Consider the following 24697-nt stretch of genomic DNA (forward strand, 5'->3'; position numbering starts at 1 on the left):
GGCGTGATGCTTACTTAGTTAGTCAATGTAACGTAAGAGTTTAAATGAAATGTCGTTTCTAGGAAAACTATAGGAGAGGTGAGTATTTAGTGTTTCTACATGAGGTCAATAGAGATGCGTTAACTACTAGCTCGTCCTTAAACCCGACCACCGGATAATCGACTCTTTTAACCGATTAATCCGATAAGTCGCCTTAGCCGGCTATTTAAAAAAACATTATTCCCTGAATGTCTGGAGAGAATGACTCCTCACACAGAGGGGAAGAAATACACAAAATTATATTGCTTACTTTCCAACCCTCTCTTCTGTCAGCTAGGGTCTATAGAAACCCCTAGAAGACCTCTTCAGCGCCCACTGAGGGCAGGTACCGCTCCCGTTGGGCATCTATAATTTAATTGGATAAGCTTCTACTTTGTGTGGAAAATACGGGACCCTCAATAATAATATTTAAAAAAATCTGTTTACTTGCTTAAGTCAACTAATTCAATAAATTGATAAATTGATTGAATTAGTTGACTTTAGTGCATAATCAGTGCATGTTTAACCTCGGCTCGTAACGCATGTCTGTTCTGAAACCTTTAGTGCATGTTGGTCTTCGACGGAAAATCGCACGTGTTAAACATTTTGTGTAGTTTTAAGTGTGTAAATGGCGCTATGGTGGTGAAGGGTGGTATTGTTTGCATGCTGTGGTAGTGATTGTCCTGACGAAGAGACGGGTTTGTCTCGAAACCGGTATACATAAAAATCTCGGTGAGTGGTTATATACTAATATTATTAACATTTTTGTAAAAAAAAATAAGTAAAAATTACTAACCACAAAGTGAATGCTTTAAATACTAATATTGAGAATATAATTAATAAATGTCTCAGTGTTTTTAATTTACAGTTTACGATTAGTCTTATTAACTATAACGGAGTTATTAAATTATTTTGGTGCTGCTTAATTTTGTAATTTTCCACGCTTCGTTTCCCCGCCCATAGTGCGGTCACGTGCCGGTCGGGAATTCATCTCGGCTCCGGTCAAATTAATAAAACGAATACGGCAGACATCATGAGCGGGATTCCGGACTATTGCGGCGCGGATAATATCGTGGAACTAATGAAGTAATGAAACTCGCGGAATGGACCACTCCCCCGCGCTTCGTTCACGATAATCGCCCGGGTTCGTCTCGTATGCGAAAATGATGCGGAATGCATCGAAACACGTGTCAGAATGGATTTAAAGAAATAGTGGTGTTTGTTTAGTTATTTTTTATTTTATTTAAACTTCATGTACAAAAAATAAATAAGTACATCGGCGGGCTCATTGCAAAAAAAAACAATATCTTCAAACCAACCAAAAGCAGACTATTGATATTGGTCAAAACGTTTGATACATTATACACATAGCTTCCATATAGGCAAAAAAGCAGTGCCTATCCTAACGTACCCGCGTGACATATAAAAACGCAAGCAGTATCTACCCTACCTTACTAAGTAGTACCAGCTTACCTATTATACTACCTACCTCTACAGCTTACCCTAGTAAGCAGTACTAGCTTACCTTACTACCTACCTCTACTGCCTGCCCTAGTAAGTAGTACCAACAGTCAACAGTCCGCCTTCTCCTGAGGAGTTTTAAGTGGTTTTTTCCCAGCAATGAGCAAATGCTGAGAAGTTCCTGGTTGGCCTACACTAGATATCCCTCCTGTTCCCAACACAGATTCAAATGAAAACATATTTAATTAGCTAGAAGAAACAAAAATCCACTAAATGATCTATAAACCTTGTACATAATAAGCAAGATAAATAATAAATGCAATTCCCATCTAAATAAAAAAGTAAGTAGTACCAGCTTACCTTACTACCTACCTTACTGCCTACCATTATTAATTCTCTATGCACGCCACTGGTTGTTTGCAATCAGAGGGCAGATAGTGCTTGAACATAAAGTATAAATGAGAAAGAATAATGATATTATAAATTACGAATTGATGGTGTAAAATGAATAAATAAATAATGTAATGTAGTAATTGGTTCGGTATTTATGCGATTATGCATCGGTAAATCGTGTCCGAATGGCGGGTTCCACCGTAAGCGAATAGCGTCATAACGCCACCTTTTTATTGCATGCTCCGACTAATTCCATTAGCCGAACAGTTCCATTATACAGTAAAACCTCCATATAACGGACCTTATATTTCCGACTGTTGGACTTCTTCGCTATCTTCTCTTTCATCCTCATTTTTTTGGTTCATAACCTCATCTGCTATTTCACTTTCAGTCATGATTTTATATACCCAGGGTAATAATAATCTATTGGAATTTTTTATTTCTGTTTTGTTTTAAATCTTCTTCGAAAAACCCTTATCCGCACCTGATGGTGCATAGGGTACTCCATCATATAAACGCAGTGTTATCTTGATCGTTAATACATGAAGGAAAGGCGATCAGCCTTTCGTTTCAGGTACTAGTCCAGGGTAATATTGAATAAATATTTTAATGAAAAAATCACTTATATTTATTTGACCCCCCCTGGGAATCGAATCCGGGTATGGTAGCCGAGCGTGCTGACCATTACACTACGGAGGCGGACATTGTCGTTTTAATATAGGGGTTTATCGTTATATCGGGAGTTTACTGTACTAAACACGAACATGCAAAAAATTATATTAACTTCAAACAAGTAAAAACGTGGAATTTTTCTCTTAAAATTGATTCGTTTCGGCCTGAAAGTTGTTTTGTGATTCAGTACAAAGTGTCTATTCACTTTCCCTGTAGTGAACTGTAATATGTATAGTGTATTTTTCTGCTCTCTTCTGTGAATATAATTAGATATAAATCGCTATCACACCTGTTTTCTCCAAATCACCTGGCCTCCATTTGTGTAACGTTAGTTTAAACCGAAACTATCAGTTTTTGTGTGCTAACCATAGCCCCGGACTAGCTTTCCACGTTTGTGTTTTAATCCTGCGAAAATGTTGCTCTCTTAGATCTGGATTTTATAAAAATGATAATTGAAATCGACACATAATTTGATACGTTAATGACGTGAAGAGTCAATATGCGAAATCGAAAGTGTCGAAATTGGTCTATACATTCGCTTTCTATATTTTTAATATATTGCTATGAAATATAGTTGTTTTCTGTGGTATAAAATTCAATTCAATTTATTCAATAATTAATATATACATTACAAATTAACATTTAAGGCGTATACATTAAAAAACAAATTAAAAAGTAAGCAAGAAGACTTTTGTTAAATGTGTAGAAGAATCCCGCTTCGGAAAACTCCTTCGGACACATGGAACAGATCAATATCCAATGTGATATTGTTCAACATAGCGGTAGCTCTTCCTACAGGCATAACCTTCGGCAGCTTGGTCCTGTGTATAGGAATGTGAAACAATCTATGCCGACGCTATCTTAGGTGGGTAAAACGGGCTTAGTATTATATGTAAGCTTTTTCACGTGTTATTCTACGGTGACACCGTCAATCTAACATACGTGGAACTGAGAGCCAATAATATAATAGTTATTAAGCATTTTACCTTAAAATTTTAGGAGTTTTTGCTCTTCATTTTTTCCGAAAAAAATGTCAAGCTCTTTATCAATATATACCATTTTAATTAAATCTTAAAGCCCCACCATACGTTAAATCGCAACTTAATTTTCTTTGAACCCAGGTTACATTGGACGTAATTGAATTTTGATCTTAAAACACCGTTTTTGTATTGAAAAAAATAGGTTTTTCTTTGAAACAAATATATGGTTTTGAAAAGAAAACGGTTATGGAAAGGTTTAGAGTTAAAAAAAAATTATAAAAATATTTTTTATATATTCTAGAAAACAAACTATTGGGTTGATGCAAAAGTAATGACCGTTTTTTATGATCCCAGGTAAAATTTATTTTTTTCATAAATTATGAATAGTATCTTCTTTTTTTATGATTACATTGTATAAAGGATGCTTTCCCTCTACTTTCTATTCAGTTTTGGCCTGGCCAGAGTACAGTAAAAACCCCTTGTATTTTTTCAAAATGTCGTTCGATAAAGTGCATTTACGTATTGTTTACTTTATGAATTCCGTAAAGACAATACCGCGAGTGTGGCAACCAAAAACATTTGTGAAGTGTATGGAGTAGATGTCATCAAAGTTCGACAGGTACGAAGATGGTTTGCGAAATTCCGATCTGGAGATTTTTCACTCATTGATAAACCACGTACCGGGCGGCCATTGAAGTCTGATGACGACGAATTAAAAGTCATAATTAACACCAATCCACGTCTAACCATCAGGAAGATTGTGTCAATGATGGGAGTCAACCAAACAATCGCATTAAGACATTTGAAGCGTATGGAAATGGTTTCGCGGTACGACGTTTGGATACCTCATCAATTGTCGGCTGCCAATTTATTGGATCGTGTTTCAACGCGCGTTGCTTTGAGTGCGAGACAAAAACATGAACTTTTTTTGCATCGTTTGGTGACGGGAAATGAGAAATGGGTCGTGTACAACAACGTGACAAGAAAAAGACATTGGACTATACCTGGACAAGCCCCATTAACAACTTCGAAGGCCGAAATCCATAAAAAAAAGTTATACTTTGTGTTTGGTGGAATAATAAGGGTATTGTGTGTTTTGAACTCTTGGAACACGATGAGACAAGTACAACAGAACGATATTGTCAGCAATTATCCAAATTGAACATGGTCTTTCAAAAGGATAGACCAGAATTGGTAAACAGAAAAGGGGCAGTGTTTCATCACGACAACGCGCGACCACATGTGGCTATGATGACCCAACACAAGCTAAATGAGTTAAATTGGGATGTTATTAAGCATCCACTGTATTTTCCAGATCTTGCTCTTTCTGATTTTCATTTATTCCGATCACTGCGAAAAAAATTTATTGATGAAAAAAATTATTCAATAGAGCAGGTAAAAACATCCCTTACTTCATTTTTCGCATTAAAATCCGCGGAATTTTATACTACTGGTATTAATAAGTTGATAGAAAGATGGAAGAAGGTTAAAAAAACTGATGGAAATTATATAATTTATAAAATAAATAATACACAAGAAAAAAAATTTAAAAAAAAATAAATGTAAAAAACGGTCAAAACTTTTGCATCAACCCAATATATATATATATATATTTTAATTGGGCGTAAACTGACGTCTGCTTCTCAGCGCTGCCAGATGCTAACTGAATTATACTATTTTGAATAAGGCCTTTTTTTTCTTTTTTTACCCAAAATTTTTGTCTTGCACGTCAAGCTCTTTATTTATTCATATTTTTCATCACCTGGTCACATTTGATTAATTAATTATTTAATTAAATTCAATGCGTGTTGCGAATTACACCATCCTTGCGTGATTTCGAAAAATCATTTTAATAACATTATTTTTATTGAAATATCTTCCATCGATTGATTTTGCACTGCGTGCGTAGGCTAATCAATTCGTTTGCCGATTAAAATAGGTACTGAGCAAGAAACGCGATAAGTTTTACTAGTAGGTAGATACATATTATTGCCAATGCTAGAATACCCGTTTTGATACGGCAACGACAGAAATTGATACGACTCGCGCCATCTCTGTGTGGAATCAAAAATTAGCATCGATCTTAGTGCAGATTTCTGTAAATATTACTTATTTTTACTAATATTATCAATTTATTGATTTATTATGCACTCGCGAATTCATTGGCGGGCTATACGATATTTAAGTATGTAAAAAATTATTTACAACATTAAAAATGAAAATGGTATTTTCTGGCGTTTCTCATGTGTGTGATTATAATCCAGGATTAGGACTTCACATACTAATATAAGAGTTTCTGCTTAGTAAAAAGCTTCTTTACATCTCACCAATAGATGTCTCTAGTGAAGTTCTAGTGATTCAAGAACAAGGTTTCTAAATTGGTTCATATATATTGAACATCCAAGAATTTGAGTAGTGTGGTTGTCAATAATGGGTAGAATTGGTGAAAGTTACACGTGTGTAAAGTGATCACTTAAACCAGCCTATGACGGTCGTCAGCCCCGTAATTGCCCAGACTTCCATATTCTTCTTCATCTTGATGAGATGTCAAAAAAAAATTTAAAAAATAAAAAAATTATCGGCATTTTCCTATTACATCTCAATATCACATTGTGAAAAAAATTGATATTGTACTTTTCAAAGATAAGACTTCGCGACCGCTGAAAATTATGGATAAACCGAATGGTCCACCATTAGCATTCGTGAATTTCATCTAAATTCGTCTAGTGTGGATTATGCATATAAATTGATAGTATAGCGGATTAATTCAATGATTTGGCTTCATATATTTGATCTTTATTTTATTACGTATGGAATCTTATACTTTTTTAATCAATAAAAATACGTTATATTTTGAATATAGAAAGCATTAACTTTGTGGATCATTGTGATATATTATTTTAAGAAATAAAAATTCAATTGAGAATTAAAAATCATTGTAATATATATTTTTTGAGAAATAAAGAAATAATAAAAATACGATTTATTTCATATAAAATCAGTCCAGTATAATGTACGAAATGGGAAAAATATTCATTATTATCCTAGCTCGTTTTCATGAGAATCATCCAATATTGTAATATTCTCCAGTCATGCAAATATTTTTGAGAAGTCTATTATTTTTCCCGGAATCTCCTTGTGTATTTTTCTGTCTAGTAATATTTCTAAAGGTTTCGATGTTCAAGCTGATTGTATATACATATTTCTATACTCCTCAGAATATTTCCTCCTTATTTTTATCCAATTTTTCCCCATTTCACCTTTTTATTTTAACTAACATTAAAAAATAATCTTTGGTATTTACTTAAAATAGGAAAAATATATCCTCGTTTGAAATCTAGCCATCCTGACGTAATTCCCTCAACAGGTTTGCATTTCAAGGTGAACTTGTTAACAGTATCGCTTCGTGTCATTATCAAATTATTATATAATAAGCTCTGGCAGATGAACAGGCTAAAGGTGCTTCACTTTTTAACATATTTTTTTCTGAAACGTATAGGATATTAAGCCAAATTTCAATAGAGACTAATAAAGTGTAAATACCGTTTAAATTGCAAATGCCGTAACCACTGTCGGGCAATCATTGTACTCTATTATTAATAATATCGTGGGTATACTGGCAAAAACGTTAACTCTAGAATCCCTGTTTGAATAATCCCTTTTATATAAAGCTTTTAGCCTGAATAAAATATCCGCTATTACACTTTAAGTTCAATTTACTTGTAAAACCACATAAATATGACATTTCAAACTACTTTTTATTTTGGCGTATTTTGGAGTATTTTGCCAGTTTATAGAACGTTGAAAATTTATAATACTGCATCATTAAGTCTAAATTGCATATTTTCGAGTTAGCCAGTACACCCACGATATAACGATTCGTGTTTAAAGTGCGCCTAGAAAAATTGTTTACACTAATGTTATTTTCATTTCTTACGACATTTACGACAGTTACTATTATTCTTATTGCTTTTTTTCAGAAACTTTTGAACCTCGTATATATCGTATAATTCTCAAGTCGTTTCATGTATGAGTTATCGGCAGTATCTATTGTTGAGTAAGCTTTTTATTTAGCGGAGACCCTTATTTTCAAATTTACGCAAAATATCCTTACCGAATTATTTCACATACTGTGAGACGCCTGAAAACATGACTTTCATTTTTTTTAAGCTTATAATTTGACCAGTTATTTATTCACAACATTTTGGGTGTGTCCAAAGCCTTGTTGACAAATTTAGGTTTCTCCGCTTAGGAATTTACTTTAGTTCTCACCAATGCAGAATGCGCACTTTCCAAATTTCAACACGCTAGAGAGAGTTGATACTTTACCATATTATCACCACTGACCGACCGTTTATGCATCGAAGACTTTAACCAATCACATCATGTGTCACTCCTGCACTGATTCACAATTTAGGTTTCAAAAGTTGAATGATTTCTGTATAAAATTATTTGATTCGGAATAAATAATGACAACATTAAGTTGATAAAATGTATAAATATATTTCAATAAGTACAATAAATTAACCATTATCACATGTTGTATGGTAACCCGTAACCACGATAATCGTTGTTAAATGCAAGTTCTTCAATTAACACATTGACTGCCAAATTAGAATAAAAGATCCTTGGGAGCCACAACTGTTAAATGCAGCATTAGTTTTCAGAGAAAAATCTGGCCCAATTTCGGTAATTTGTCCAGGGGCCCACACAGAAAGTGCATACATTTACATTACATGGTAATCGTGGAGCGTATCCAATTCACAGAACGTAAAATCCAATCCATGATTGGAGTTATATTTGACTCACACATCAACTTGACCACGTTAAATATAACTCATATGTCGTTCAACGTGTTAATTATAATTTTGAGTGATTTATATACCACCATCTTCGTAAAATACTACCCTCAAGGGCGCTTCCCAAATTAGTATTAAAAATTAAATCTCTTCACTATTTTAAATTAATGTAATATGTGCGCAAACGACTTCTATGATTGCTCTAAGGTTTACCGAAATTGTTGATATTTAGCAAATCACACGTGACTTTGAACAGCCTCTCTTGTTCGTCTTCCTTGCGCGAGTACGCGGAATCGGATCCCTTCCTGCAGTTGCTGATGTACAGCCCTCCTTGTCCCTCCAGTCTCGGCGACAGGCACGCGTGGAGGATGGGAATAGCGCCCGCCTCGGGCCTCTTGAAGAAGATGTTTATGAACCACTGGCAGTACTGCTTCACGCTCGTTCCTTGGAACAGATCCGTGTCCACGACTCCCGGATGGACAGAGTAGCAGTGGACCTTGGCTCCGCGAGATTGGAGAAGCCGGTCCATGTGTCTCGCAGACATTATCTGAAATCGATTTAAAAAATAATAATAAAAAATTCTTACATGCGATGATCATCATTAAAATCCTAAAACGATGGTGTTTAAAAGCAAGAAGTTCAATAATATTTATAATATAATATTATATACGATATATACGATATATTATATCGTGTGATGCATGATGTGTTCAATATTCAAGAATGGCAAATCTATTAAACCTCATTTGATTGTATAACTCGATTGTAATACATAAATTCATAGGTTTTAAATATTCCTGTAATGTAATTGAAGATATATTAATATAGCAAGTATTTAAGACATAAATTTTTGAAATTTCTCAATTCAGTCACATTACTTCGGTACTTAAACAAACTGCACCGGTTACGCTTTCCCAAAAGGGTAGTATTTATATACTAGGGTAAAGTTTATACTCTGTCCGCTAATGTATAAATCAATTCATAATATCCAAATAACTTTATATTCCAGACGATTTAGCGGATTTAGGCGTCTTACGCTTCGATTGACTACATCGACTGTCATATTTCGCATAGGAAGTGGGTAAAGTCCATAATCACCTGAGCTAGCTTCGACTGGCCGTAGGCTGCAGACGACATATATCCGTCCTTCATGTTGATATCCTCGAAAAAGATTTCTGTCGATTTGTGCGCGCAGGATGACACATTGACCACCCTCGCGGGCGACCTCTCTCCGGCCGCCTCCAGCCCGGGCATCAGCAGGTGGGTCAGCAGGAAGTGTCCCAAGTAGTTGGTGGCCAACTGGCTCTCGAATCCGTCTTCGGTCACTTTGTAGTCGCCGTACATGATGCCGGCGTTGTTCACCAGCAGATCGATTCTGGGGTATTCCTTAGCGACCGTTTTGGCGAAATTCTCCACGGATTTCACGGACGAAACGTCCAACTGATAGACGTCGACGCTTCCACTCAATCCTTGTGCCTTGAAGTCTTCTCCCATCTTCTTCCCCGCTTCTAAATTCCTCACTCCCAGCACTACCCTCATCCCGGATGTTACCAGCGTCTTCACGACGTGATACCCGATCCCCCTAGCTCCTCCTGTGACAACCGCCACCTTTCCCGTCGTGTCTGGTATGTCTTCCAAGACATTGCGCTTCTTCATCACCATATCGTCGATCATCGCCCACAAGCCTATGTCTTGGATTCTCATATCGTACTTCCACTCTTTGAGTTTGTGCGCGATTTGTTTTTTACGCGTGGCCATCGCGTATATCAATCCCGCGACGATAGTGAAGGAGCAGACGGCCACTATCATGTTCGCTGCGGACGGGCTTTATCGGAACTGGTTTCGGGCGGCGGGCGACTCCGGCGAACGGCTGGTGCGGATAGCGAGAGAGGGAGAGAGAGAAGGAGAAGACCCCGGCGTAGCGTGATCGTATGCCGAAGAACTTTCTCGAGCTCGGCACTTTCTCCGGCCGTACCTGCGGACGAGGAGCGCCGCTGCAAGGTCGGCTCGCCGCAGTGCCCACACGCGCGCCCTTGGCCGCGGTCAGTGATTGATCTTGGAAAACGGACCACTGATAATGTCGTAATACCGAACGCCCACCTTAATCGGTCATTTTCGTAATACGATCGATACTCGGTTTCTACTTTAGCAAATCGAAATACCATAAATGATTACAAAAGTTCCAATATGATTACAATTGTGATTGGTTCGTATTTGCTGAACGTATTTACGCGGATTTATTATGCCATTTCCATTACGTAACTGTTTAAACTAGCATGCCTTTATGGGCTCGGTATTTATTTTAAAGTACCTCGCTTGGTTCTATATTTCTTCATAAGCATAACATTTTGTCGTGATTGCACCGTACTTCCGATGATGACACTTTTGACTTTACGCTGTGAAAATTCACGATTTTCTTTTATTAGTTCACCGTTTACTTTCAACTTTCGACTTTACTTCAACACGTTTTCCCGTGTTGTTTATATACATACTCAATTTCGGAGACTATTATCTCAAAAAGTCGTGACTAAACTTCTATTGTTATCTGTGTACAATGTGGGTGGAAAACACTGCCATCGTTAAGCGACGATAATAAGAATGACTCGGTAGTGAGTAGTGAGCGGTGAGCCGTGATAAACGAGCATTGTTCCCGTTTTTATGTGCCCGAATACGCCAACATCATGCTGCTAAACGAGCTACCCTTCGCCCTAGATACGTCGAGGTAACTTTCCGCCAATATTCATACCAAATTCACATATCTAACGTCTCAATTCGTATCGTACTATATATCGGTTTTTTAAATCAAAATACTTGTGTTTCATTAATTGATTCGGCAATCACTTTTGTTTTACGTAGTAAATGCCACTATTTCTTAAAAGATATTGTGACACATGTTTCGATGCATTCCGCATCGTGCGGTGTTTGAAAATGACACGGAATGCATCGAAACACGTGTATTTTAAGAAATGGACTATTTACTTAGTAAAACATAAATTAAAAATAAAATACTTAATTTAAAAACTAACGACACCCGCATAAAACATTGTCAATTAGATCGTAACACAATTTACACTAATTAGGTAGGTATCGGTGTATTCATGTAATTACGATAATTTGACGACAAAATTAATGAAAATATATCATTTTTAAATTCATTTGTGATTTGAGTATCAAGTAATTAATGTGACTTCAATATATAATATATATTTTTCATTTCTTTATCATATCCATAAATTTTAATAGTAAATAAACTCTCTCTTATCTGTATTAAATCACTTGTTTTTCGAAATAATTACAATATATTTATATACTTATATTGAAATAATTTTATACTTGATATACATACACATCCCAGATTTAAGATAAACATTCTAATAGGTAGGTACACAGTGATCTTGAGTCTATAGTGAAGGTGTCTATGTATGTACACTTTGGAAATTTCCGTCTAGGCTTTTAAAATCTTCTCTTCCTCGTAATCTTATGTTTGCTTCATTTAAAGAACTATTTATATTTGATTACTCATCCTTAATTCTCGTATATATCACGATTCGTTATATAATACATAGATATAATACATAGATTAATACCAAATGCAAAAATTTAAGGGTCATTTTTGCAACAGACGAATTTAAATTGTGTCGAGTTGTTTCTCGGTTCGAACCCACTCTACCACAATTTGATACCTATTTCTAATAATTAGCCGCGTAGGCTCACAGAAATAGTTTGAAATTGAAATTTTTGTGTAAATAATAAAAACACTAATATTTCTATAAAATTAAAAAATAATAATAAAATTTTCCTCTATGGGTATTTCCTGCATGTGATGACTAATTTGGAGATAGGGTTTACATCCAGCATCATGGGGTAAATTAAACAATATTGGAATAGGGTGATATAAAATACTTGAAAGCGGCCGGGTCAGGAGTCGTAATAATTGTCGGGTATGTAAGAGGAGATGCATGAATGTGGAAGAGGCGAAGAATGTTTGCAAAAAAAAAAAAAAAAAAAAAGAATGGTGTAGCGTTCGATAGTTTTTACCGCTTTTATTTTATTTGACAAGGACTTTGGCACGAATCTTACACATGTGTACTTAACCAGCCTTTGACAGGTCATAAGCCCTGTAAATACCCAGACTTCCATATTCTTGTTCATCTATGTTGAAATGTCAAAATGTGAATTTTATTTATTTATCATGTCATTTGTTGTTATTATATTGTTATTATTTATTTTGCTGTAGTTGTAATTTATTTATTTATATTGTTATTCTCCAGGGGTGTGTTCCCGTGGCGCAGCGCCGGGCACTCGGCGCAGTGCAAGGCGGAGCCGGCGGGCGGCTCCGCGTGGCGGCTGTTCGGCGGCCGCGCGCCCGCGCCCGCGCCGGCAGCGCCCGCGCCCGCGCCCGCCGCCGAGCCGGGCACGCCCGCCTCCTCGGGCGCCAGCACGCCGCGGCGCCAGCACCGGCGCCAGGGCAGCACGGCCAGCAGCGGCGACGGCAAGCTCTTCGACGACCTGGTGGCCAGCTCCGTGGCGCTCATACAGCACAACAGGTGGGGGGGGCTTCTCTTTTAACTAAAAACTAACTGCAAGGAATGTGGGTATGTTGGTAAAACAGTGGTGACAACAACATCCCGCAATCTATACCCACATCTTTCTTAATTTTATTGACTAGTATCTGTATTCTAAGCTCTTAAAGAGTCTTTAAGAGAGGATTGATAATGCTTATCTCAGTTTTGTATTTTTTCCTTATTTCACCTTTCGAACATCTATCGTACATTGTTTTGTCGCACATTTCGCTCACTCCTTTCAACAACGTCAAATATCAAAAAACTTGTTTTTTCAGGAGAACGTTTTTTAAGTTTAAAAAAATAATACAATGTATTTCAAAAAAATACCTAAAGCCACTTATTGAACTTTTTACTGTGCAACAGATCTTTTTAGTTAAAACCTGATTGTTATTTATCCATTTGAAAATTATTTAGTATATTTAAAAAAATAATTAAACAATAACTTTTCTTCAAAATGCAAAAACAACACTTTCTGCCCTGTAGCGGATAAATATTAAGTTAAAAATATGCCGCTTTTGCTGGGATATATGGTACATTTTCTGGGCATTCCGAAAACATGCATAGCTGAAAATTGACAATTTTTGAAATATGGCGTTGTTGAAAGAATTGAGCGATTTGTCTAATTGATCGCACATCGAATGCATTTAGTCTATATTCATGACAAATTAAAAACCCTATAAATGACCAGACCTCCATATTATTCTTCATTAATATTGCGATATTGACAATATCTTGTTATATTGTATTGATTATAAGGGTATTAACTAATTGGTACCATAAACCAAGCTAGCACACAAAATGTTGAACCCTCTTCTAGTGGAACAGAGGCCTGTTGACGACAGTCAACAGTCCGCCTTCTCCTGAGGAGTTTTACGTGGTTTCCACCCAGCAATGAGCAAATGCTGATAAGTTCCTGATTAGCCCACACAAGACTATCCCTTTTGTTCCCAACACAGATTCAAATAAAATATTTTTTTTCAGTTAGAAGAAACAGAATCCACTTAATGATCTATATATTTTGTACATAATAAGCGAGGTAAATAATGAATGCAATTCCCATCTAAAGTAAAAAAAGGATACTGACTAACCTATTTATGTTTTGTTTAAACAGTTTATGTGCAATAAAATTAAACTATGTATGTTGGTATTATCTTTTCCAGATTGGAAATTCCTTATTCCTTATCAGAAATTATCTATTGGTATTTTAACTCGTGAACTGATACATTCCTGTTAAACAAATATTTATGTCTATGACATGCATTCTTTTTATAGTTGAAATGTCACGGAAGTAGATAAGAATTATGAGTTAGTGTCATAGTAAAATTATTTACATCTGTTATATTTTCATTTTTATCTCTAGTTTATCTATGTTCGGTTCACATAATTAGGGGCTTGAGTGTTTTCATTGGTTTTCTTATATTTTTTATCAGTGTTTATAAAAATTCTAAATTCATTTAATAATAAAAACATTCTTATTTTTTAACCCCAAATGTAAGGATTCATTTGTGAGTCATAACGAAAAAATAAATAAATTTAAAGTTATTTATTTTCATTTAATGATTCACCAGTCACTTTGTACTAATATACTTTTCCTTCTTCTAACCCTTATCCGCACCCATGATGCATAGGACACTGCATCGTATTGATGCAATGTTATCTTGATCATTACTTATATGATCACTCACTCACTCCTGCACTTCAGGGACCAGTCCAGGGTAATATTAAATAAATATTGTGGTGTAAAATCAGATTTTTATTTTCATTCCCCCTGGGAATCCAATCCGGGACCTCCAGCACGTAGCTAAACACGCTAACCATTACACCACGGAGGCGGACTAATATTTATTTATTTATTTAAACTTCATGTAAAGAAAAGAAATGAGTACATTGGCGGGCTTATTGCTAAAAGCAATATCTTCCAACCAACCAAAAACAGACTAGTAATATTGGTCAAAACATTTGATACCATATATAGCTGTTTGCAATCTGAGGGTAGATAGTACTTGAACATTTAACAAAACAAAAACATAAATTACAAATTGATGATAATAAGGAAGGCAAAGGAAAAAGGGAGTTTAGGGAAGGAGGTAGAGGAAAAAACTAGCAGAGGAGGTTTGATGGACAGTTAGGAATCTAATGATAGATAGTAATGTCTCAGACGTTTCTTAGAAGTAATCAGAGAAGGTACATATCGCTCACTCTTTTCAAGAACGTCATAAATAAAAAATAGTCAATTTTCAGTTGTGCATGTTTTAGGAATGCCCAGAAAATGTACTATATCCCAGCAAAAGAGAAATATTTTAAACTTAATATTTATCCGCTACAGGGCAGAAAATGTTGTTTTTGCATTTTGGAGAAAAGGTATTGTTTAATAATTTTTTTAAATATACTAAAAAAATTTCAAATGGAGAAAAAACCTTTCGTTTTTACCTAAAAAGATTTGTTGCACAGTAAAAAGTTCAATAAGTGGCTTGATATTTATATTTAATACATTGTGTTATATTTTTAAACTTTAAAAACATTCTCCTGAAAAATCAAGTTTTTTTATTCATGACGTTCTTGAAAGGAGTGAGCGATATAGTTATTTTGAAATCTCGACAAAATGGAAAAATCAAAAATAATAAATGAGTTGTGTAGAAGCAGGATGATAGGGTTTTTTCCGGACTAATTAATCAAGTAATTCTATGGTTAGGTAATAATAATGAATTAAGTGTTACATTAAAATAATGTCTAATATTCTCAAAATTATTTAATTTATTTTTTAACCAAAAATGTTAATAATATTAGTATATAATCACTCACCGAGGTTTTTATGTCTACCGGTTTCGAGACGTACCCGTCTCTTCGTCAGGACAATCACTACCACAGCATGCAAACAATACTAACCGTCACTACCATAGCACTATTTACACACTTAAAACTACACAAAATGTTTAACACATGCGATTTTTGGTCAACCCGAAAACAATTAATACTTAATATTGTAAGTTAAAAAATAAACTTTTTCTTCTAATAATAAATGAATATTTTATTGGTTATTATTGAAATGCTTGATTTTAAGTTTATGACGGGTACGTCTCGAAACTGGTAGACATAAAAACCTCGGTGAGTAGTTATATACTAATATTATTAACATTTTTGTAAAACATTAAAAAAAATAATGTCTGTCAATCCTTACGTTCATGTTTAATCCTGACTGTTTATTGACTTGGCGTTTAATTTGTAGAACTCCATTTTAATTTATGTATTAATTTTAAATCAAACACAGATTTTTTGAGTCTACTAAGTTGTATTTTATTAACAAAAAACACATAAAAAATTATATTGTGACAATTGTTTCGCCTTGTTAGGGCATATAATTTTTTATGTGTTTTTTGTTAATAAAATACAACTTAGTAGACTCAAAAAATCTGTGTTTGATTTAAAATTAATACATTAATTTAATCCTGACATTCAAATATTTCACTTTGTGATATTAATTAATAAGTGGTAACTGGACAAAAATGATTTTGTGGTATGGTACAACATTCCAATAGGTTAGTTTTGGATGTAAGTTTAGTCATTCAAATCACACAGCACTATTGTTTTAGTATTCATATAACGCAATGTGCATGATTTCTGAGGCCATTTAAAATTCAGTACCCACAGTAAATTCCTGATGTGAATCTGTTTTATATTCAGGACTCACTACGCGCAACATTGTCATGCTAATATCTGCTTTGGATTTGTGCAATATTAATTTTGCATTTTTTTAATATATCTTTACATCAGATGTGCTCAATGTGATGTACTTAACCCTTATCGCTCCCATGTTGAGTGTGGCTCAACATCGTATATGTTACTGCGACTCTGTTGTTGCGTTTGGCTCAACATTATACAGTGTGATTTCTAAAGCAAAGCAAACCAAAATAGTTTTTAATATAAAGGGAAGTATTGGTGTTTTTATTTTTTACATAAATACTTCAATTTCATACTTTTTATGTGAGCCTAAGCGGTCATTGTTAGAAATAAGTATCAAATATTGGTAGAGTGGGTTGGAACCGAGAAATTCTGACTCAAGAGCCCGCGACACTAACCACGGGGCCACAACCCGACACAAATTTTAGCACAAATATTCCAACTGTGAAACCACCATTATTTAAAATCTTTTTTTAAAAATCAATACAGGAATGCAAGGTAGAAAAGAATTTATGTATTAATTTTTAAAACAAACACAGATTTTTTGAGTCTACTAAGTTGTATTTTATTAACAAAAACACATAAAAAATTAATATTGTGACAATTGTTTCGCCTCATTATGGCATTGAAAATAAAGTTCTACAAATTAAGCGCCAAATCAATAAGTAAAAAGAATTGTCCGCCTGCGCATTGTAGTGGTAAGTGCGTTTGTCTACCGTGCTGAAGGTCCCATGTTCGATTCCCAAAGCGTTCCATATTCTTCTTTATCGATGTTTACATGTCAAAATTAAAAAAAAATCTTCTAAATGTTTTGTTTATGCATAAAATTGCTCCAACTTGTGGATAATTTTAGTAATTTACATATTTTACGAGTTAATAATATCGACATGACTTTTCATTGCCATAAATAGTAAAAACTTTTAGATAAGGATTAACCAATTATGTATATCATAGTCATATAGGAGAAAGTAACCAACTAACAAAACGTAAAATGTTCAGGAGGGCCATTTAAGTCACTTTTGCTTGGTAACAAAATAAACATCAATGCAGATAGTCACTTTTAACAAGTCAATATATTTTACGTCCAAGTTTAAAATCCTTAGGAATTTTTTTCAGAGCAATATTAAGCTAGTATGATATCAAATAGTCAATGATCACGTTTTTGTAAAAAATGCACTTGGTCACTTTCTCCTGTATGACCACGATATTGTCCTTTTACTGATCAGTCGTTATTGAAATTCCACCTGAAATGTGGTGCTTTGCGTTTCTCTGCTGTATAAACTGTTATGGTAACGAAATGTAAGTTAATATTTTTGGATACAACGTTTATCACAGTCTACATTTGACCTGATGATGGAATCATTATTCTGAAACGGGTAGTCATGAAGTGGTCTTTTTATTTGGTATTACATAAAGTGAATGATAAGTAGTGTTATTAGGGCATTATCAAACACACCGAGTGTTTGATAATGTCCTAAGAAGACGAAACGCGTCACGTATTAACATATACATAAATAAATGTAGAATTCAACCAAATTAACCTTCTTTAATTTTGGATATATTACCCAACAATTAAATCTAGTAAACCGACTAATTACGTCTATTATATCGCTCACTCCTTTCAAGAACGTCATAAATCAAAAATTGTAAATTTTCAGTTGTGCATGTTTTCGGAATGCCCAGAAAATGTACTTTATCCCAGCAAAAGAGGCATATTTTTAACTTAATACTTTACCCGCTACAGGGCAGAGAGTGTTATTTTTGCATTTTGAAGAAAAGGTATTGTTTAATAATTTTTTTTAATAAACTTAACGTTTTTCAAATGGAGAAAAAACCTTCCGGTTTTACCTAAAAAGATATGTTACACTGTAAAAAGTTCAATAAGTGGCTTGATATTTATTATTAATACATTGTGTTATATTTTTAAACTTTAAAAACGTTCTCCTGAAAAATCAAGTTTTTTTATTTATGACGTTCTTGAAAGGAGTGTGCGATATGTATACTGAAACGAAATGCTATCAGCATCCAAACAACGGTGAAAATGTAACGCTCAGTAACAATGTGATGGTTTCCAGGCCCTCCAACCTGCCGGCCAAGGACGAGGCGGAGGCGAACCGCCACCGGCAGGAGTACCAGCGCATGGTGGAGGCAGCACGCAGGCGCGAGGCGCGCGACGCCCGCGAGCGCCGGCGCCTGCTGGCGCAGCAGGCGCGCCACGAGGACGCCCTGGCGCACGCGCTGCGCGACTGGAACCAGGTCGTGCTGCCCGCCTGGGACACCATGTGAGTGTGCAGTGCCAATAATAGAGTTGGGTAGATGTTCAGCTTTTTGTTTGCCCAATAAATGACCAAATGCCAACATTTATTAAAACTCTGGCCCGGCTTATTCCCCTCCCTACAGATATCCATCTCATCCTGGCGAGCAGGAACCCAATTATGTACAGGCTTTTGGTTGTTTTTTTGAAATTGAATGGAATAAATTTATAGTTTAACAATAAGTCCATCGTATTTTATAGTTATCGTATTAAGTAACAATATTCAATTAACTTGACATTGGCAAAAGCAATGTATTTCATATGTAAACGCCATTCTATATTTTTAAAAAAAATGATGTTCAGCTTACTCGAGGATTTAACGTCCGCGTGCAATTTTTTATTAATTTTTATAAATATGAGCTTCAAACCCTTATCAGCACCCTATGTTGCATAGGACACTGCATCATATAAGAGCAGTGTTTTTTATTATTATTTTAATCATGAAGTCTTGCATCCCTTATGTGATGCAAGACCATATTACCATATTACAATGCGACCATATTAGGTATATTGTGACCTCCTTCTGTATCATAGCTCACTCTCAAGACCTATGTGAGTGATGTAGCTCACGACCTGTCTCGGTGGTACGAGCTTCACCTTCTCGGAGTCCAGTAGTGGTCCTCCAAGGATGTGACTTGGTTTGCGAGCGAGTGTGTCACAGTTATAGAGAATGTGGATTGGTGTTTCGTTATCCTCCACACAAAATCTGCAGACGGGGAGTCATGTCTGCAGTGTCCTATTCGTGTGCAATGGTGATATGTATATTGTACACCCTTTGAAAATTTTATTTAAAACCGGGGTAAATGTGAATATTCCTAAATGTTGCTTTTATTGAGCATAGTTGAAGTTAAAATGTAACAATTTTATAATATTAGCTCTGGTGAGTATCTGAAAACGAGAAAAAAATACATCACAAATAGCTGCAATAGCTAGCGTAGCGACATGACCATCGCGAAGGACGACCTTTGCATTACTGGTGCTACTAAACAGATTACGAAGCACGACACGCACACACACACTGAGAAGCGTTGACGAATTGGAGATTTAATCCTTGATTTTTTCACAAATTATTTATTTCTGTCGCTGCAAATGAATAACTATCCTTTTCCACTCTGACCATTTTTTCCCATAACTGATCAGCTACTCTGATTAAAAAAATGTGACGTTTTTCTACCATTGAAATAAATATTTTGGTTCCCTAATTTTAAGACACTCTGTCTGGCAATTTATATGACCATTCGTTTTTATAACTGAACTTGAAAGTGTAACTTTCATCGTTTTCCATGGCGGATTAACTATAAAATATTTATTATAAACACATAAAATGCAATTTCTGTTATTTTAACTACTAACACTTAAATCATAAAATTTGGAAATATAATAGCTCCACAAAACGAAAAAATATGGTCACAAAAAGTGGGAGTATCCTTGGAGAACCGTCATAAATGAAGGATAACGACATATTATTTTTTGACATCTCATCAAAGATGAAGAAGAATATGGAAGTCTGGGCATTTACGGGGCTTACGACCGTCATAGGCTGGTTTAAGTGATCACTCAAAATGTTGTAAATAAATTATCTGGTCAAATTATAAGCTTAATAATAAAAATGAAAATGGTATTTTCTGGCGTTTCTCATGTGTGTGATTATAATCCGGGATTCGGATCTCACATACTAATATAAGAGTTTCTGCTTAATAAAATGCTTCTTTACATCTCACCAATAGATGTCTCTAGTGAAGTTTTAGTGATTCATGAACAAGGTTTCTAAATTGGTTCATATATATAGAACTTCCAAGAATTTGAGTAGTGTGCTTGTCAATAATGGGTAGAATTGGTGAATGTTACACGTGTGTAAAGTGATCACTTAAACCAGCCTATGACGGTCGTAAGCCCCGTAAATGCCCAGACTTCCATATTCTTCTTCATGTTTGATGAGATGTCAAAAAATAATATGAAAGTAACTCCTGTAATTGGAGATAATCCAGATTTTGTGAACAAGTATTTGGACACACTCAAAATGTTGTAAAGGATAACGACTGTCAAAAAAAATATTAGCGTATGATAAATATTCTATCACCCAAAATGATAATTTATTTTTCCTAGATTATATCTGAGTAATGGACAGTTTTATTGAAGAAATGTTGGTTAATTCAATATGTTGCGATGATTAACAGCATTTATCTCAAATATTTTTTGGTAGAATAAACTTGGGTGATAGAGAAATCAATGATTAAACTTATACCTGCGCCGGGCCAGACATTGTGGCACATGGAGCTGCCTACTAGAATCATACGGGCATGTCTGGCCTACAGAGTGGTAAGAGTTATATTATAGTACTTTAATGCGATACATAAGTATATTATGGAGAAATTAAAAAATTCTGAGCCCGTATTTATTATATTTTATATTGATTTTCTTATTTTTAAAGTCTATTTATTATTAGTTATCACCGGGAGGGAAAGGTTAAACATGCATTTTTATGATCTTCTGTCAGATGCAAATGATGAACTTTGTAGTCACAATTAGTGTATTTGTCACGGCTTAATAATAAATCATAATAAATGTATGATTGTTCAATGACATATTGTTGTAAATTTGAGTTGTCACTCTTAATTTAGTCTCTGCAGATAAAATATCGCTCACTCCTTTCAAGAACGTCATAAATCAAAAATTGTCAGTTTTCAGTTGTGCATGTTTTCGGAATGCCCAGAAAATGTACTATATCCCAGCAAAAGAGGCATATTTTTAACTTAATATTTACCCGCTCCAGGGCAGAAAATGTTGTTTTTGCATTTTGAAGAAAATGTATTGTTTAATTATTTTTATAAATAAATTAAATATTTTTCAAATGTAGAAAAAACCTTCAGGTTTTACCTAAAAAGATCTGTTGCACAGTAAAAATTTCAATAAGTGGCTCGATATTTATTTTCAATTCATTGTGTTATATTTTTAAAATTTAAAATCGTTCTCCTGAAAAATCAAGTATTTTGATTTATGACGTTCTTGAAAGGAGTGAGCGATATGTCATTACTTTTGTACCAGTAATGTTGTAATATTTATCCAAATCAAATATTGTTAGTACACAATGATTCATTTTGCAGTATGCAACATACTTGAGTACAAAAACAGACATATAGCAGTGTGTCTGTTTTTGTACTCAAGTATGTTGCTTCAGTGTAGTATTTACATTGTGTTTGTTATCTAATGCCAGATATCTTCAACTGAAGGTGATGAAGTCCTTAGCTCAGTTTCTATCTAGATATGCTTGCTTGAAATTTAAATTAAGTTTATTACTATTTTTTTAATGTAAAAATATATTCAAAGAATGGTGTGTTATAAGGAAGGAATAATAAGGAAGATGGAGGCACTTGAAACTTGGCACGATCAGGTATGTCAAATACTTGAATCTCTCAAATCTCTCTGATCTCTCAGAAGAATATGCGACAAAACAATATATGACAGATGTTCGAATATGTAGTGAAATAAGAAAGGAATGCAAAGCTTAGATAAGCATTATCGATAAAATTAAGAAAGGTGTGTTGAGATGGTTTGGACATGTGGAACGAATGAGTGAGGAAAGAATGGTAAAACAAATTTATGAGGCTAATGTAGTTGGAAAAAGGAGCAGAGGAAGACCGAAAAAAACTTAGCTGAATCAGGTATGCCAGATACTTGAAAGCGGCCGGGTCAGGAGTCGAAATAATCGGCGGGTATGTATGAGGAGATGCATGAATGTAGAAGAGGCGAAGAATGTTTGCAAAGACAGAGTGGTATGGCTTTTTATTCTCTCTGTCTATCCCTGCGAAGAAGCAGCATGATGGTTAGTTAGTTAGTTAGTTAGTAGATTTTGTAAAAAAAAATAAAAATACACGAGTGTCATACAATAATAATAATATGTTTTTATTTTGACATTTTTTTAGGAAAAACACCCGCAGAACAAGGGAATTATGGTGGGGTGGGATACCTCCTGCCGTCAGAGGAAAAGTGTGGCAGCTGGCCATCCCCAACAACCTCAACATCACGCCCCAACTCTACCACATCTGCGTGGAGAGAGCCAAACTGAAGCTGGTCGAAGTGAAGTTCAAGAAGAACGGTTACAAAACTGACATTCATAAACCTCCGAAAGAGCCAAACGTGGCGACTGTGAATCACTGTGAAACCGAAGTTAACCAAAGGTTGTGCAACAATTTAGATACCAAATCAAACGGACATTGTGGCGAAACTGTTTTAGATAGGAATACCAAATTATCGCATCATATCAGAGTGTCTAACGAGAGTCTCGACTGCCTGAGCCAGCAGGACGAGTTGACCGCCCGGCTGAGCGACAGGGTACACAATAAGGACTTTGCGAAGCTGAGGAACTACAGCGAGCAGAATCTCAACCGGCACTCGCTGGAGGCCAGCTCCAAGAAGAATTCCCAGTCTGACCCGGATCTGTGCGAGCACAGCAACGAGAGGAGCATGGAGCTGATCCAGCTGGACATAGCGAGGACTTTTCCCAATCTCTGCATATTCCAGCCGGGCGGACCGTACTTCGATGTTCTCCACGAGTTGTTGGCTGCGTACGTGTGCTATCGGCCCGACATTGGATACGTACAGGTAATTTTCTTCTTTTATTTTAACCACTACCCAAACCATCATATTGAGACGGTGTTACAAGTATCGTTTATTTTACGGATTAATTAAAAAAAAAAAAAAAAAAACAGTATCAGCAATTGGAACAGACAAATAAATGAAAATACAAAAATTGCCAGTTTATATTGTACAACATTTGGTGGGTTTATTTTCTATGTTTAAGTGATTTATCATTAATAAGTTTGACTGTTACTTTTTCCCCAAATTTTTTTTGTTAGTTGTTACCCAACACGAATGGTACTGGATCTATTTCTCGATTCATATTTTTATCTAGCTTATGTTTTTTGTGTCAAATTATCAAATATATAATTAGCAGCTAGAAATACGTTATACGCAACCAAATTTGTGCTCTGATTGGTATGAAAAGCTTTAAATTTCTTTTGAACGTGTAATTATATAATTTGCATAATGAAGTGGCTAAAATAATAAATCTTAGTGATTACTGATTTGGTCGTGTTAAATAAAATTATTAACAATTTTTTGGACAGCCCTGATCTCCTAAATCAAATAAAACTTAGCGTGCGTCGAAGATGTACTAGGCAAAAATCTATATTTGCAGTATTTTTACATAATGCAAACTATGCCATGTTCTCTCTGACTAAGTTTTAGTTATTTATTGTATCCTTTACAAGACCGATGATTTATGTCGTTCAATGCCTACCGGTCCCATACAAGACCGGTGATTGTGACGCATTTCACTATTGGATTACACTGATTATGTGTAATTATATCAAATGTGAAAAATTACAAATAAAGCTTTGTAAATTATAATCTTTTATTTTGGTAATGCTTTTTATTTTATCTAAAAAGGACAACCAATTTTAGAGATACAATTATTTTTATAACAGCTATGCGTAGTTAGCAAGTCCCGTAAATATTTCACAAAAATGTTTGGGCAGGGCTACCCTTATTGCACGCGGCGCATGAGTGTCTAAAAGTTTCAATTTAATTCCTAACATATTGACTGCCAATGTTAGTCACCGGTGGCTGACACAAGGCATTTTAATGTGTTAAATATGTTTAAGTGTAACATGACAATCATTAGTTTGATAGTCCCTAGAATTGACAATAAATATGGGAGTCGAACACTGCAATATATCGTTCCGAACATTTTTTATTTGTTGCTGAGAGATGTTAGAGGTCAAAATAAAATATGGAACAAAGGCAAATAAAGGAATG

At 35.0% G+C, this 24697-nt stretch overlaps 3 protein-coding genes across 5 annotated transcripts in view; 1 reads left to right on the top strand and 2 right to left on the bottom strand.

Annotated features, from left to right (window-relative positions):
- The window catches only part of brn (beta-1,3-galactosyltransferase brn), a 435255-nt gene that overhangs the window by 388677 nt on the left and 21881 nt on the right, over positions 1–24697 (bottom strand). The gene's annotated exons all lie outside the window — the stretch shown is intronic.
- The window catches only part of LOC148309577 (TBC1 domain family member 12-like), a 75379-nt gene that overhangs the window by 45213 nt on the left and 5469 nt on the right, over positions 1–24697 (top strand). For all 3 annotated transcript variants that reach the window (XR_015837513.1, XR_015837514.1, XM_088259887.1), the window contains exons 2-4: positions 12595–12870; positions 18642–18848; positions 22804–23482. Coding sequence is in view for 1 of the 3 variants with exons in the window: in XM_088259887.1 (XP_088116013.1) it covers positions 12595–12870; positions 18642–18848; positions 22804–23482 (1162 nt within the window). In the remaining 2 variants the exon portion in view is untranslated. The remainder of the gene's footprint in view (positions 1–12594; positions 12871–18641; positions 18849–22803; positions 23483–24697) is intronic.
- LOC148309578 (retinol dehydrogenase 11-like) lies at positions 7968–10161 on the bottom strand. Its single transcript, XM_088259899.1, has 2 exons — positions 9422–10161; positions 7968–8870 (listed from the first exon to the last, which is right to left on the bottom strand). Exons 1-2 carry the CDS (start codon positions 10130–10132, stop codon positions 8526–8528), a joined length of 1056 nt encoding a protein of 351 aa, XP_088116025.1. The 5' UTR covers positions 10133–10161; the 3' UTR covers positions 7968–8525.

Source organism: Brachycentrus maculatus, unplaced genomic scaffold, assembly GCF_059751285.1.
Source record: "Brachycentrus maculatus isolate JH-2025_06_01 unplaced genomic scaffold, ASM5975128v1 h1tg000121l, whole genome shotgun sequence".
Taxonomy (NCBI): Eukaryota; Metazoa; Arthropoda; class Insecta; order Trichoptera; family Brachycentridae; genus Brachycentrus; species Brachycentrus maculatus.